The 14,648-nt window shown below is 43.9% G+C and overlaps 2 protein-coding genes across 2 annotated transcripts in view; one reads left to right on the forward strand and one right to left on the reverse strand.

Moving 5' to 3' along the window:
- LOC121594473 (oxysterol-binding protein-related protein 9) overlaps positions 1–14,648 on the reverse strand; it is a 47,215-nt gene that overhangs the window by 24,791 nt on the left and 7,776 nt on the right. The window lies entirely within an intron of this gene.
- LOC121594476 (elongation of very long chain fatty acids protein 4-like) lies at positions 3,686–5,411 on the forward strand. The gene is made up of 4 exons (XM_041917739.1): positions 3,686–4,086; positions 4,192–4,529; positions 4,634–4,773; positions 4,895–5,411. The coding sequence occupies exons 1-4, from the start codon at positions 3,902–3,904 to the stop codon at positions 5,099–5,101; spliced, it is 870 nt and encodes a 289-aa protein (XP_041773673.1). The 5' UTR covers positions 3,686–3,901; the 3' UTR covers positions 5,102–5,411.

A 14,648-nucleotide genomic window follows, 5' to 3' on the forward strand; every position in this document is an offset into this window, starting at 1 on the left:
GAACGATCGCGATGCTTTCGACGGTGGTATTAAATATCAGAATACCGTCGTTGTTTTGTGTAATAAAATAGTATTCTTGTTGTTCTTCTTATGCGCAACAACCACAGCGTTGGATTTTTTTGCTCACTTAACGCTCATCATTAGATATTCTACAATGGTTAGTACCCGTTTAAAACTTTGTCAACAACGAACGATCCTACATAAAGTGTCTTATTTAAGACTTCAGTCACATCAAAAACGGATTGCCCGCGAGAAAGATAATAATCGAAACAATTTGGCAAAGCGTAATCAATTTAGCATTTAGAATCTTTGTTAAAGCATTTAGAACTTTGTTGTGCATTGAAGCGAGTAAACAAAGTAAGCATAAGATTGACATCACCGAACCTCAAGAAGGTAGACCAACAGCTGGAGTAGCTTCTTCTATTTGGCGTAACGTCCTACGTGGACAGGCTTTCGAGACTAAATTCATTACCACCCAGCCGGATAAGTCAATCATTGCTACGGTGGGGGGGGGGAGGGATATGGGGACACGGGAGCTGGAGTAGCTATTGATCCATTAACTAACAACAATTTATAATGTTTATAATCAAGAAAAAATCATCCTCGTGTTCAATTTGCCTTCTAAATTTGAGTTGGCAGATTTGTGAATTTTTAGAAAAGTTGTTTATGCGGACTCGAAAACGAGTCTTTTTCTTTCGATAAGCTTTTGGCCAAAGTATCAAAAAAAAAAGCTGCTATTGTCGTTGCTGAAGCCGGTCTCATGGTACAGTCGTCAACTCGTACGACTTAACAACATGCCCGTCATGGGTTCAAGCCCCAAATAGACCGTGCCGCCATACGTAGGACTGACTATCCTGCTATGGGGGGAAATCAATAAGTCACTGAAAGCCAACCCCACAAGTGGGTTGGCAGGCCTTGACCGGCATCGGTTGTTGAGCCAAACAAGAAAAGAGAGAAGATTGTCGTTGCTGAGGCTAAATGCGGCTATTTACAAAATAAGCTGTATCGAGACAAGATGATTGAAAATACCCGTTGCTCAAAAAGTCCTAACACGTTTTAGTCCAATTCCAATAGTCCAAAGTCCAATTGTTTTGCAAACATAATCCACAAAGCTCCTGAATAAAGTAAAAAAAATCCACACAACAGAACAGTTTCAAAAACAGACACTACAACAAAACTTTGTTATGTTTGTTTGATTTGCGCTTCAAAAAACAAAACACATCATGCGTCAATCCTCCTCCCACCTCTTCTTTGGTACCGTCGTAATGTTAGATCATGCGAAATAAGCATACGCCAGAGATGATTACATTTGATAGAACAAAATTGTGGCCCTGCGTGTGTAAAGCCAAACCCATTACGATAAGTCAGCGCACGATCTCTGTTTGCTTACGGGCCAGCTATCACCAGACCCCAGGGTTGTTGATCTAACGCGCGAACAGCAATCAAACTGATAGCGGATACTTCCAAAACTCCGATATTAGGATGTAACTTGCAGGGGATAATAACAGGGAAAAGCTATCATGTGTTACGTTGCAAATATCTGAGCTTTTGCCGTTGGAAAGGTGCATATTTTCAAGTGTAACCGAAACTGTAACAAGGAGATTTAGATATGGAGGCTAGAATTTGTGAGAGATTAATTTGTTTCTCCACTCGCTTTCATTCAATGCTAAAACAGCGGGGAATCGAAAATTGATAGCAGTAAACCCTGATCGAGGATTAAGATCAAATGTAATCAAACAATCACAGTACATAGTGTAGACGTAATAATTATAATCTACAGCACTAGATACTGAAAAAGATTCTGTTAGCAATTTCTAGAGCGTCACTGTCTTACGTCAAGGTCTTTTGTTGGCGCGAAGCTTTGCTAGCCACTGTCTAAAAGTTCTCCAATGTCTTTTATCCAAAACAATACGCCGCGAATTTCAAACCAATTCCAACCAATACGCAAACCCATGTTTAATCAACTGTAATGTACTGTCTGTAGTTTAAATCTATCTTAAGATCGTGGCTCTTACAAACAAAGTCAACCTGCCAACAGTTTGAAACATCCCTCAAAATTATCAATTTGTGTACTTTTGCTTAATTACCTTTTTGTTTTTGACATGCTTGTTCATAATCAGGCAACACTCTAATGTGTCATATGAATACTTCCTTTTCCACTACCTGTCATTTCGCTACGATGGATACAATAATATTTTTGTAAGCTTTTGTAAATATTTTTAAGTCTTGTGCGGACAAATGTTTTTGAAAGTTTTTGAAGATGAAAGATGAAAGAATCGATGTTCGCCAAAAGTTGCGATATTTTAATTGAAGTTTATGATAACGATAACGAACGTCAAAACTCGTACTACTTTAAAACATGTTCGACACGAGTTCAACCCTCATATGGAGCCGTTCCACGGAGCAAGGACTGACTTGACTTTATTCCGGCTGCGAGGTGCTGAATAAAGTCCCGAAAGCCTGTATAGGCCGCGTATGATGTTTACGCCAAAAAGAAGAAGTCATAATAATGATGTTCTTGATCTTTTCGGAAGTGATTTCTCGGATTTAAAAAGGAAGTTTTAGTTCAGAAGATAATCACGTTCCGAAAATTTGAGAACGGACTATCCAGCGGCGATGCTCGATGATCCTTGGCGTGTTTTTCGACAATAAATCGCTAAACACTAGTATATCAGTACCTCAGCCAGTCTTTTGCAAACGATTAAAAGTTTTGTGAATGTCCTGATAGGTGGGGAATTATTGTTCAATATAAACTGAAGTCGAGCAACGACACGTCATGGGTTCAAGTCCCGCATGGACTGTGCTCCCATGCGTAGGACTACCTGTCCTGCTATGGGTGAACCAATAAGTTACAGGAAAGCCAAGACCACTACTGGTACAGACGGACCTTGACCGACATTGGTTGTTGTGCCAAAGAAGAAGAAGAAGAATAATAGTTCACCATCTGGTGATACACAGGAAAGCGATGCATAATATTAAATAATAAAGCGTGTACATTCTACTTTCCTCCAACATCGGTCCAAACTTTCACGAAATCGTTGTGACGCAATGTAGCAAAATAACATAACAAAACCCGATAAATGAAAGTACGTTTTTGGGGGTACAAAACGTGTCCAAGGAGAACGGTCCCATCGTCAGGCAGTCCTGTAATCGGTGATCGCCACCAAAGTGGTTAAAAATAGTATAGAACGATTTGCTTACGGCATTATTGTAACAACTGTTTTTCTAGATTTCAGATTGTTACTAGCGTTATTGAGGTAAGCATTCTATCTATTCCATTCTATGTGGCTTATATTCTTCCATAGTGATAGGGAAGTCATGATCATCCCAATATGATTGACGAAAGCTCCCCCTACAGAGCCAGCTAATTTCTCATCTAGTCTGCCAATATCCTCCCGCACACCCTCTCTCCTTTCTTCAATCTACCCTTCAGTACCCACACTTTCGAATGACCCTCGCCGCGATCGTAGCGGTGCGACACCGGTTGCTACGTTGCGTGACTTTTCCGTCCACCCGAACGTGATACAAACCCGACCGGCGTGCGCGTGTTGCATCGCCGATTCGAGGGTGCGCAAGCGGAGAGTGGACATTTCTATTCGCTTGATGGGGACGCAGGACGGGCGCGTCGGGTGAAAACCGACCGCGTACCGAGCAGCGCAGAGCGGGGACAACAATTTCGCGCAGCGCAGTCCCACACACACTCCGAGAGCACGCCCGCTCGAGCGCTTCAGTTGACGTCCAACCGTCATCGAAGGGAGCCGCACACAGAAGACGCTTCCAAAGCCCTGCGCCGGTTTTCACTGTTTTTCGCGCATCTAGGAGTTTTTGCGCGGTGTGTTCTAGTGGCAAGGTGCCGTGTGTGTGTGTGTGTGCGTGTGAAGAGGGAACGGGAGTAGCAAGAATGGATTCTAACGGAACCGAAACGGTGGGCGAGACGCTGCAGCAGCAGTTCGGCCACTGGTACACCTTCCTGGTGGAGGACCTCAGCGACAAGCGTGCCGCCCATCTACCGTTCCTGCACAGCCCGCTGTGGCCACTGTCCGTCCTCTCCCTCTACTTCCTGCTCGTGTTCTACTGGATACCGAAGTAAGTCGAATGGGGCTTGGGGTCCCAGGTGAATCCCCCTCCCTCTCTGAGCTACCATCTCAACGACCCATTCTGCATTCTGCGTTCTTCTCACCCATCCCCCAGCTACATGCGCGATCGCAAACCGTACGATCTGCGCAAGCTGCTGCTCGCGTACAACGTGTTCCAGGTGGTGGTGTGCTACTTCCTGATCCGGCAGCTGGTACGGCACGGCTGGACCTTCCACTACCTCTACACGTGCGAGCTGGCCGACTACTCGAACAGCAAGAACGCGATCGGCTTTCTGCACGCCGCCTACCTCAACTACTGCGTCAAGACGGCCGAGCTGGTCGAAACGGTGCTGTTCGCGCTGCGCAAGAAGCGCAGCCAGATTTCCTTCCTGCACGTCTACCATCACGTGTTCACGTACATGCTGGCCTGGATATTCGCCAAGTACGTCGGAGGTAGGTCGGGCTCAAACGCTGTGGTGGGGTGCGTAGTAGGACAGTGGATGATCAACGTTTTATTTGCCTATTTACCCCCTCACACCCCGGTTCGGTGCGCACAGGAAGCATGCTAACGTACACAATCATCGTCAACTCGCTGGTGCACATATGCATGTACTCGTACTATCTGCTCGCCGTCATACCGAGCTACGTGCCGTTCTCGCTGGGCAGGCTGAAGCGCTACATCACCGCTCTCCAGATTGTAAGTGTTTATGTTACTGTCCTGCGCTCCAAAAAAACAAAACCTTCTTTCTTTTTGCTTAATTTTGCATACCTGCTACACATCATTCTGCTATCTACTACTTCCGCCCTCTCGAACGCAGATACAGCTGGTTAGCATACTGGTGAACATACTGTTCGCGATGCGCAGCAGCTGCGCCATCCCGCGCACCCACATCCTGCTGTACGCACCGTACATGGTGGTGCTGATCTCGATGTTCATCAACTTCTACCTGAAGACGTACAGCGGCATCACGAGCGCACTGAACGTGTGCTACACCGGCGGCGGTTTCCAGAAGAAGGTTAAATAATTTTAAGGGAAAAGAGAGAGAGAGTGTGCCCGCAAAAACACTACCACAGTGCCGCACAGTGTGAGTGTTTACAAGTGAGTGAACAATTAAGTACGAAGAAATATTCACCAACTGCTGCCACACTCTATCAGGGATGTGCAATAAGAGTGTGTAAAAAGCCAACCACAACAACAACCATCACAAAGTGATGCGTTACGGAAATCGCTTATGATTCCCAGTGATTAGAAGCAACAAAAAAATAACACAGAAAACAGACACACACACACATGCAGGTATGGCACCGGTCCAAAGCCAGGGCCATGCGTTGGGGTAAAGAAGAGGAAGAAGCTGCCGCTGCCATTGATCGGGGATGGGAGGGTAGGGGGGGGGGGAAGGGTACGAATGGGAGGGTTTGGGAACTGAATGCCAACAACAGTCTAAATAGCATTTGCATTAACAAACTAATGCAAAATTATCTTGCACACATTAGTTCTCTCTCTCTCTCTGTGGTTTTTTGTTTGTAATGCGCACCGGAACACACATACACACACACAAACACACAAAGAGTAGACTTTATTCTGTTGTGATTGATCTAATGCCGCTTATCGCTTGCACGGTACGGGCGTTACGTAGTACTGCGACCGGGGTCAATAATTAAGCTTAGCAGCGCGTTACCGTTTGCCACCCATCCGGAAGGATGAAGAATGATTTCACGAATTTACAAACCACACATACAGATAAACACGCACACAGCAACTATAAAGTGCATGAAAAGTGTGTATGTGTGAATCGTAGCCTATAGTTTGTGCGCGGAGTTGGTTGGGGAGGTGAGTTAAATTATATTGCTTAATTATCGGTAAGTGTTTCCCTCTAAGGGAGTTAGAGGGATAAAGTGAAGGAGAAAGAGAGAGCGCCGGGGGTGGGCTTCGAAGAAGAAGAAGAAGAAGAAGAAGAAGAAGAGAGAGGGGGGAATGCTTTTAAAACAATGTGCAACGCACACAAACATAATAATAAAAATAAAGCAAGCAAATGGCAAATGATGCGTAAAGGGTGTGCTTTTACTGATCTTGGCCTCGTGGACGATCCGAACGACAGCTCGGAGGGATCGTGATCGTTGTTCAACCAACACCATCATTGTAAGCAGTGGTTCATTCGATCGAAAACGTCCGAAAGTAACAATAAATCGTTTTTTTTCTTCTGTTACTAAATCAAACGTTCGTGAATAATTCAATTGAATTATAATTATTGTTTCCTATACTGTATTACTAAAGGAGTCTTGATTGAGAAAGCGAATTTCAGGGTTTATAATTGCTACAACAGGCACCGCAGCACTTTCACGCAACGATCAGTCTTGTTTGGCATTGTGCGTGTTCAGTAAATCGAAATCAAAAGCTCGGAGGGTGGAATTTTAATCATTTAAATTAAACATTATTGAAAAAAATGATGCACTTTTAATCGCAACGACGCGATTGGGGAATCATTTAGGATCTTGACGTCACATTTTCTGACGTTGGGACATCTAATCTATGTATGAGTGTGTTCGATAGACATCTAGCGAAGGTGAAATGATCTCGTTTCGGACCTTCGAATAAAATTACATATTCAGAAGCGTAAAGTTAAGTTGTCTTTTGCCTCAAGGTTCACGGCGCTATCATCGACGCTATCATCGGTTTTGTTACGTTGACAAGGTACGAACGAACATATACATAAAACAAACTGACGTACTAATGCGTCTAATGATATTTATCTAAAAAACAAGATAAAAATGCCCTTTCCTTTATGCTGCATGTGCACAGGTATGGCAGCGCCATTGCATCATAATGAAAGTAAGTTTTTCATCAGAAATATAAAGGATTGTTGTTGACCATCGAATCCTTGACTATTTCTTCATTAGTGAAATATTTTGAATGGTGATTTGCATGGTTTTTAGCGAATGTAAAAATAATCTTTCTTTTGTAATGTAATGTAAAATGAATCTTTTGCCGGTCTCATGGTACAGTCGTCAACTCGTACGACTTAACAACTTGCCTATCATGGGTTCAAGCCCCAAATAGACCGTGCCGCCATACGTAGGACTATCCTGCTATGGGGGGAAATCAATAAGTCACTGAAAGCCAACCCCACAAGTGGGTTGACAGGCCTTGACCGGCATCGGTTGTTGAGCCAAAGAAGAAGAAAAAGAATCTTTAATATTCGATTATGGATTTAACTGCAGGTTCAAGGATCCGGAAGAATTTCTTGAAATCATAAATCCAACATTCCTCTCTGCGGAAAGTAGTGTTCTATAGAATGCCATAAATAGCACACACAACGACAAAAACTGGAATTTGAGAATAGCGGTCTTTGATAATGACCAAATATAAACGCTAAAACTATATATAGCTACCACTAAAAGCAATTCATTAAAAGCAAAGATTCTCGTCTCGCAGCGAGAAAAGTGTCCTTACTTCAGTTCCACTTAACGTACATTTTGATGACCATTTAAACCAAAAAAAAAACAATCCTGCGAGTAAACAAACCCATTTCTACGAAATAAAAACGAGGCACAAAAAAACAAAAATCTCTTCAAGAATTTGTAGGACACAAGGCAAAAATTGTAAAGCGCAAAAACTAGAAACTGGTTAAAGTTTTTTTTTAGGATCTGGGGCCTCGTGGGAAATCCAAAAATTTCATCAATATACCAAGGTCAAGGATGTTAAAATTTCCCCCACCGTGCACATATCACGCATCAGGAAAAGGGTAACAAATCTTATAAATAAAGACAGGTTTTTCAATGTTCTTACAATGACTTTTTCGTGCTCGACAGTCGTTGACACCTTTGGGTTCGTGGTCGTTCGCTCGTGGTTAGTGCTCTCTTTTTGCTTCTTGCTCGATGCTGAAAAATCCAAGGCAACAAGGCTCTCGGAGAGACACACAAACAAATGTAAACAAACATAACGACTTAAAACATTAGATACTCCACCGGCAATGTGGAGAAGCATGATGCTTTTAAGTGCTTGTCCTACGATCAGCATAAAAAGCCCTTTCCAAACCAACAAACGCTTTAATCACTGCTTAACGAATTTTGTTGTTGCGCAGCGCCGTAAGAGCAAGAACACATCCGGCAAGACATTACAAAGCGCACAAAAACGCCCGGCAGGTCCTTTTAGTAGCAGCAAAAACGGAACGCCACCTAGTACAGCACCCCGTGTTTCTTTTTGACCACTTTGAAGCTCAGCATTTGCGCACATGAGCCATACGTCATCGGTATAATGAACAATTATACGTCAACTGTCCCTAGCGAAAAGGGAACCTTCTTTTCTCTTTGCCCAATGCCGCTCATCCAGCGGAAGAACCGGGTTAAATCGCGGCCACCGGGACGACACATTGCCATTGCGTTTGCGTCAAATGGTGATCAAGACAAGACATTAAGCATTCCCAAAACGCAACCATCGATTGACGTTCCTACTGTACACCCCGGGCTCGAGGAGCACTGCCTCCTCACCATGTGCATATTACGGTGAGTTCTTAATTGCCGCTTTAATTACTGCAACCACCGTCAGCATTGCGCCATCCCTAAGCAGTTGAAGTGCGGCGCGCAAAAGTTGCGCACAATTTTGCGAATTTTGCGATGCCATTAAAGGCATATTATGGGTGGGTTTTTTTGTTTGTTTCTTTGTTAAATTGTCTGCTCTACGCTAAGGATGTGAAAAACATCATCCCTCATTCAACCCTGCCGGAACGATGTAATCCCGAAATGTTAGGATCGTGTAGGGATCGCGATCGTAAGCAGTGGTTACGTCGTCGTGGCACACACGCGCGCGGATTTGAAAAAGCTCCTCTCACGCACATGGCTCACGCAGCCGAACACGGGGCGGCAGAGGTAAATGGTGATCAATTTAAAATACATAACAATGTTTTTCTCACATCCACATACCCCAAGGCAGATCGATCGGCAGAAGTGTTTGAAAGTGTTTAACTGTCGAGGCTCGTTCGCGAAGCGTTATTATTTAATATTTGTCCCCTTTCCATACTGGGGCCGGCAAGCTTATTGACACAGGCAGATTGACCCGCCCTTAAAATCATCAACCCATGTTCCATATACCTCCCCCTGTGCGCCATATGCCATACTCAACCAGCGCGCACAACCCCAAAACAATGTTCGTTTGATGCGCTTTAACGTTCAGTACACACAAGCTTTTGCGCACTTGAGATGCGCGAACATAAGCGAGAAAAAGCAACAACATCATCCATATGAAACACCTCACCACCAAAAGTCTAGATCATTTTGTGTGCACGCGCGCTCACTCGGGATGAGGTAATGGGGCTGGGTGCTTTATGATGTGTGCCCCCGTTTATGAGTGGGCCCCCAGTGTGTGTGTCCGTGTTGAATAAATGTAGCATCTTCAATTTTACGCCAATCGTGAATGATTAACAGCCGTCACACGCTCGACAAGGTGGGAGCAATTGGTGTGTGCGTTTGGTTGGAGGACGGCTGCGGGGGATGTGGTGTAGTGGTTTTGTAGCCAGTAACAAACTTGCTAGCAAGGATGCCGCCCCATTGGAAGAAGTTATTTCGTGTTCCTTAAAAGTTTGACTTAACATGAATGATTTCTTTTGTAACAAATCTTCTTTTATATTTTATTTTATTTTATTTTTTGGTCTTTTTTTTCAATAAAAAGCAAATTTTGTATCTTTTAGCGAGACTTATTGAAACAGGTATCTGTAAATTTAAATCCCGAAAGAAACTCCTCTTCCGGTCATCTCGACCCATTCCAGATTTGAACACATTGCATGCAAACCATATTGATTATTGTGACGTACACATAACCACTGCACCACGAGGACCGCTCGTGAAAGCAACATATAAAAGCCTATAAAACTCACTGTGTACTGAGATACTTGCGATCTTTTATGCTGTGAAAACGGTGTGAAATAAACACTTTTCCCATGTTTCGATCCGATCCCTCGTTAAAAGACGAGCCCTGTTTAAACGATCCTAATTTGCACACCCAGAAAAAGCTGTAAAAATAAACTTCCACATTGCAAAGCTGGACGTGTAGAAACGCTTGAACATAGCCAATATAGGGTTTCGTCTTGCTCTTTCAAAGCTATCGTATTTCTATTGTCAAGTAGAAAAACAGGCAACACAGCGAAGCAGAAACATTTGAAATGATGATGCAAAAATCAAATTAGATCTATTTCTATAAAGATAGAAACTGCTCCAAAAGTGAGAAAAAAATGGGGAAATGAATAGTAACCGTGTCCAAAACCATCTCAACGAGCTTTTGATCCAAGCGATTAATTGTGCGCAACCGTTCCATCTTGCCGGCCAGCTAAGCATAAGAACCGGGCAGACGGATTGGAATGGGGAGGGCGGCTTTCGCCAAGGCCAGCCCCCACAACAATGCAAACGAAACGCCGTGCGCCTCCGAAAGAATGTGTCCCAACGAAGGCCCAGTTTCGCGCCAAACAATGTATCGCGATGGTAGCGCGATGCCACCAAATGCCGTATTAGATTGATCGAACGCCCTTGTCAAACATGGAGAAGGTGGTGAAAATTAATTTCCGCATAAACAACAGAAAATCCATTTTTCTTCCCCTGCCAACATCGGCCGCGAGAATGGAGTCATAAAAACGGACAGTAAGAAAATTAAATGACAACAAAAGCCACATTTCCGAACGCCTAGCGCTCTCGCCCGAGTGCACGATGGTGCACACATTTTGCTTCGCCTCCAACAACTGCAACCCGGGGATTGAATGTTGATTTGGCCGCATTCATCAGCACACTTTGTGAACCGATCGCGGCCACACAAAATGGACAAACACAAGAAGGGCAACAAAAGCGTGGCGCGGCTTGTACTTTCACCTGTGTCGCGGTGTGCGCGATGCGCTTCACGACATCGCGAATGCACTTGAACTCTAAAACCGCGGCAAAAAGGCAGCAGCGTCGTCGTGTGTCTCGGAGATGGTGCTGCTGCTGCTGCTGCTGATTACTTGAGAGCCAGTGCAAATCAATCTGGGCGAAAAAATCGCTGCGTTTCACTTTCTACACACCCAGGGAGAGCGGTCGGTGGACATAACGAAATAAAGTTTAAAAAAATATATACACCACATAGATGGCTAATTTTACAAAATAATTCATAAAACATACGTAACACTACGCACCCACACATACGCAAGCCTGCCTAATAGTACCAAATTTAACATGAAAATGTTGTTACAACGCAAAAAGGAAGGCGGCTTCAACCACAATGTGTGCGCACTTTCTGGTTTCAAGTCCTATATGCTCCACCGGACCGCACCGAGTTTTGACAGACGGCAAGACGGCAGCAGAAGAAGAAGAAAAACAGACCCATAAAAATGTTATTTAATTTTTGTCCACCCGCCCCCTGCACAGGCACCCTTTGGTCCACAAACCAACGGTTGTTAGCTGGAGATCATTTTCGATATCATTAAGATGGACTAGCGATTTTTTTTGTCGAGGGGGTTTACACATTTTTCCAGCCGCACAGCTGATTTGTGCGTGTCAGCGTGCAAGTGCGCGAAAGGAAAGCCCTATCGCGCATTGGCAGACCTGGGAATGGCCTTCCTAACGGGTGACACAAGCTTTATGGTGGCTGCCGCTGGACGAGCTGCACGCGCGATCCCGCGGCGTTATGTGAAGCAGATCTTAAGCTGATGTTGTGTTTCACCCCGCAAAGAGAAACGTAATAGAGAAGGGGACAAAAAACAACAACCACCAATTTTAATGCTAGCTTTTTACAAACCTTTTTGTACAAGGCCGATAAGCTAAACGGGCTCCAGATTGGTCGAAAAGATGTGCACTTTTTGTCACAGTTTTTTTGTTGTTGGAACTACCATTGAAGATCGCGTTTTCCCAGGCATATTGGTAACGCCGATAAATAGAGGTCGGATCTCATTTCAGCGGGCTCGTTACTGTGCACTGTCCTTCGTGACAGCCGGACTCATTGCGCTACGGATTAGCCACCGTGAGAGGGTCAAGTTCGTACCGACAGTCGCTTATTGCACCAAAACTCCCCCAAAAGCTCGCTTAAGTTTAGTTACACGTTTGCCCTCCAAAGACACCCTTCGGTACCTGCACTGTAGGTGAACGCAGTGTGTGTATTTTTTATGTCTCTAATAATTACTAACCTACATTTAAAAGGTTTATAAAAATTAAAACTCAACACCCTATACGCTCTTTTTCGGCGGCGCCCTAAATTGCAGCGCAAACACCTTTCCACCTTACACCCGTGCACACGGCGTGTTAATGAAAACAAACATCAAATTAGGCCGTTTTTTTTTCATACACGATCTTTCACCAACGAGATATGATTGATTTTAAAGGGCACTTTTCAATGATAAAGCTCACCTCCCTTGCAAACCACCCTTTGGGTTTGGGCTACTGTGTACTCCGCTACTATCCGTGGCACTCGCGAAAGCGCACGGAAGCATGGGAACCGTTAGTATATACATTTCATTTTACAGCCCAATACTTCCCCACAACATATTTCGAGGGGAGAGATTTTGATAAAAATGTTAAACATTTGGCTGAACGCACTGGGGAACCACCCTTTTATGAAAGTGTCTAACATGGTGAAAGAAAAACAAAAGTGAAAGAAGACTAAATGTCAGAGAAAATTGATACGAGCAGGGGAAAAACATGAAAAATGGAAAGAAAATGTATTCCATCACATTCTTTACTAAAACTGGTAGCTAGATAAATAAAAGAAAGCATCATCATTATAGAAGAAACATAACACAAGCAACCAGCACAAGAAAATGAAAGTAAAAAAAAGTGTCAAGAATTCATAGAAACAGATAAAACTCCTAAAGAAGACAAGGAAGTCGATGGCTTAAGAGCGAAAGAATACTAAGACTGAGAAGAACATCGAAAACGGGCGCTAAATATAACGGCTGGTCAAGCGCGGGGTGGTGTCTTTGACATTAGCCTAATGCGTCCTAACCAAAAGGCAATTTCGATTGTGATGAAATGTTTGCAAATCGAAACATATAAAAAAACAGACCCAACATGCTAAACAAAAAATGATGCTCTTCCGAAGATGCTCAAGAGGACACCGGACAGCCTACGTGACTTTCTGCACGACACACAGCACGCGGCAGGCCAGAGTCCAGCCGATTTTGGGCTACGCAGATTCCTGCGCCAAATCAGATATTCTCCGATACCGGTTTTAAACGCAGACATATTCTTACTTTTGCGGAAGAAAATCTTATCACACGCTGGCTAACATTTGAATGCAAACCCCGCAAAGCTTCCTTCATTATTCCTGTTCCTTTATTTCAGCTGCTGCTGCTCCGCTTCTTCGCGCCACACGCTTGGGCGCTCCTTTTCTCCACCCACCGCGGGCTAAGGTTTCGGGCGATCACGCATAATTTCGCATGCGTACGGCCGTCGGCGGCTGTTGCCAAACTAGCCAGCCAGCCAGCCGCTGTGAACTGATAATGAAATCTCGAACCAGGAAGCGCGATTTACATTAAAACCACGATCGGAAAGGCATAAACCTCGCGAAACCGTGTCTGCACTAAGCCGGTTTTGTTTGTCCACCAGGGAGGGGAAGGAGTCGGAAAGTATAAATTTCAGAATTTGACTTTTGCAGTAAACCTGGCAACAGACAGAACCTCATCAACATCCTTGCTTTTGCCGAAAATGGTCAAACATCCCTGGCCAGAAAGGGGAAGGTTATGAGGATGATTGAAATTCACACTCGAATCATTTTGAACAACGCGTTACGTTCTGCAGCTTTTACCGTTTTACTTGCCAACTAACGAGACAAGTGACAATCCATCGGAAAGCGGTGTCTGTTTCGATGGGATTTTTGGAATTTTTAAAAATACACGGCACTAGTTAATGTGTCATAAATCAAGACAGTGTTGTGCCGCAAAACACGATGCCACCAACAGGGGTACCTACTACTACCTTGTGCGCGGGTTTGTAGCGGTATCTTAATGAGTAATGACCAATTTGATTGTATCGAATTAGCCTCTGTACGCTTAATGTGCCAGAGGCTGATGGCATTGGGAGGGTGTCAAGCTGGCGTTTGCAAAGTATGAAACTGAAACCCGATACGAAGATAAGTCGGCTGGGGCGGAACTATGCTTGAGACTGTCTCAAGCTAAGTACGGCCACCAATCGTCAATTGTATACGATTGGTGGCAGTTTTCTAGCCGATTCTAATCGGAAACAATGCCAAACACTCTTCTAGCATCGTGTGAACGGTAATTGGTTGCGCTGTAATCGATAACAAACGGTCCTTCGGATTCAAGAACGATCCTAGGGGACAGTGATTGTACGCTAAACTGCACACGAAACACTGTATTTTACAATTAGTAAACAACAATTAGACAGTAATTATTGCAAAAACTACGGGCGGTTGCAAGTGGCATGAAGATTAGACAACACTTCAAATATCTTATTTAACCTTCATATCTATAACCGAAACTACACCTTTACTTCACTTCTTTAACCATCAACTCGGGTAAGGCATACATTTTACATACGAAAATTATCACTTCATGAGTTATGGCTTTAAATTATATATATTTAATGTACAATGAATAGATCGTC

Source organism: Anopheles merus, chromosome 2L (genome assembly GCF_017562075.2).
Source record: "Anopheles merus strain MAF chromosome 2L, AmerM5.1, whole genome shotgun sequence".
In the NCBI taxonomy this organism is placed as follows: domain Eukaryota; kingdom Metazoa; phylum Arthropoda; class Insecta; order Diptera; family Culicidae; genus Anopheles; species Anopheles merus.

What these genes read in the sequence shown, in the direction of transcription:
- LOC121594476 (XM_041917739.1), top strand. Translation starts at nt 3,902, where the DNA reads ATGGATTCTAACGGAACCGAAACGGTGGGCGAGACGCTGCAGCAGCAG. An exon ending in GTGTTCTACTGGATACCGAA is followed by an intron (nt 4,087 to 4,191) that starts GTAAGTCGAATG and finishes CCCATCCCCCAG; the next exon opens with CTACATGCGCGATCGCAAAC. An exon ending in ATTCGCCAAGTACGTCGGAG is followed by an intron (nt 4,530 to 4,633) that starts GTAGGTCGGGCT and finishes CGGTGCGCACAG; the next exon opens with GAAGCATGCTAACGTACACA.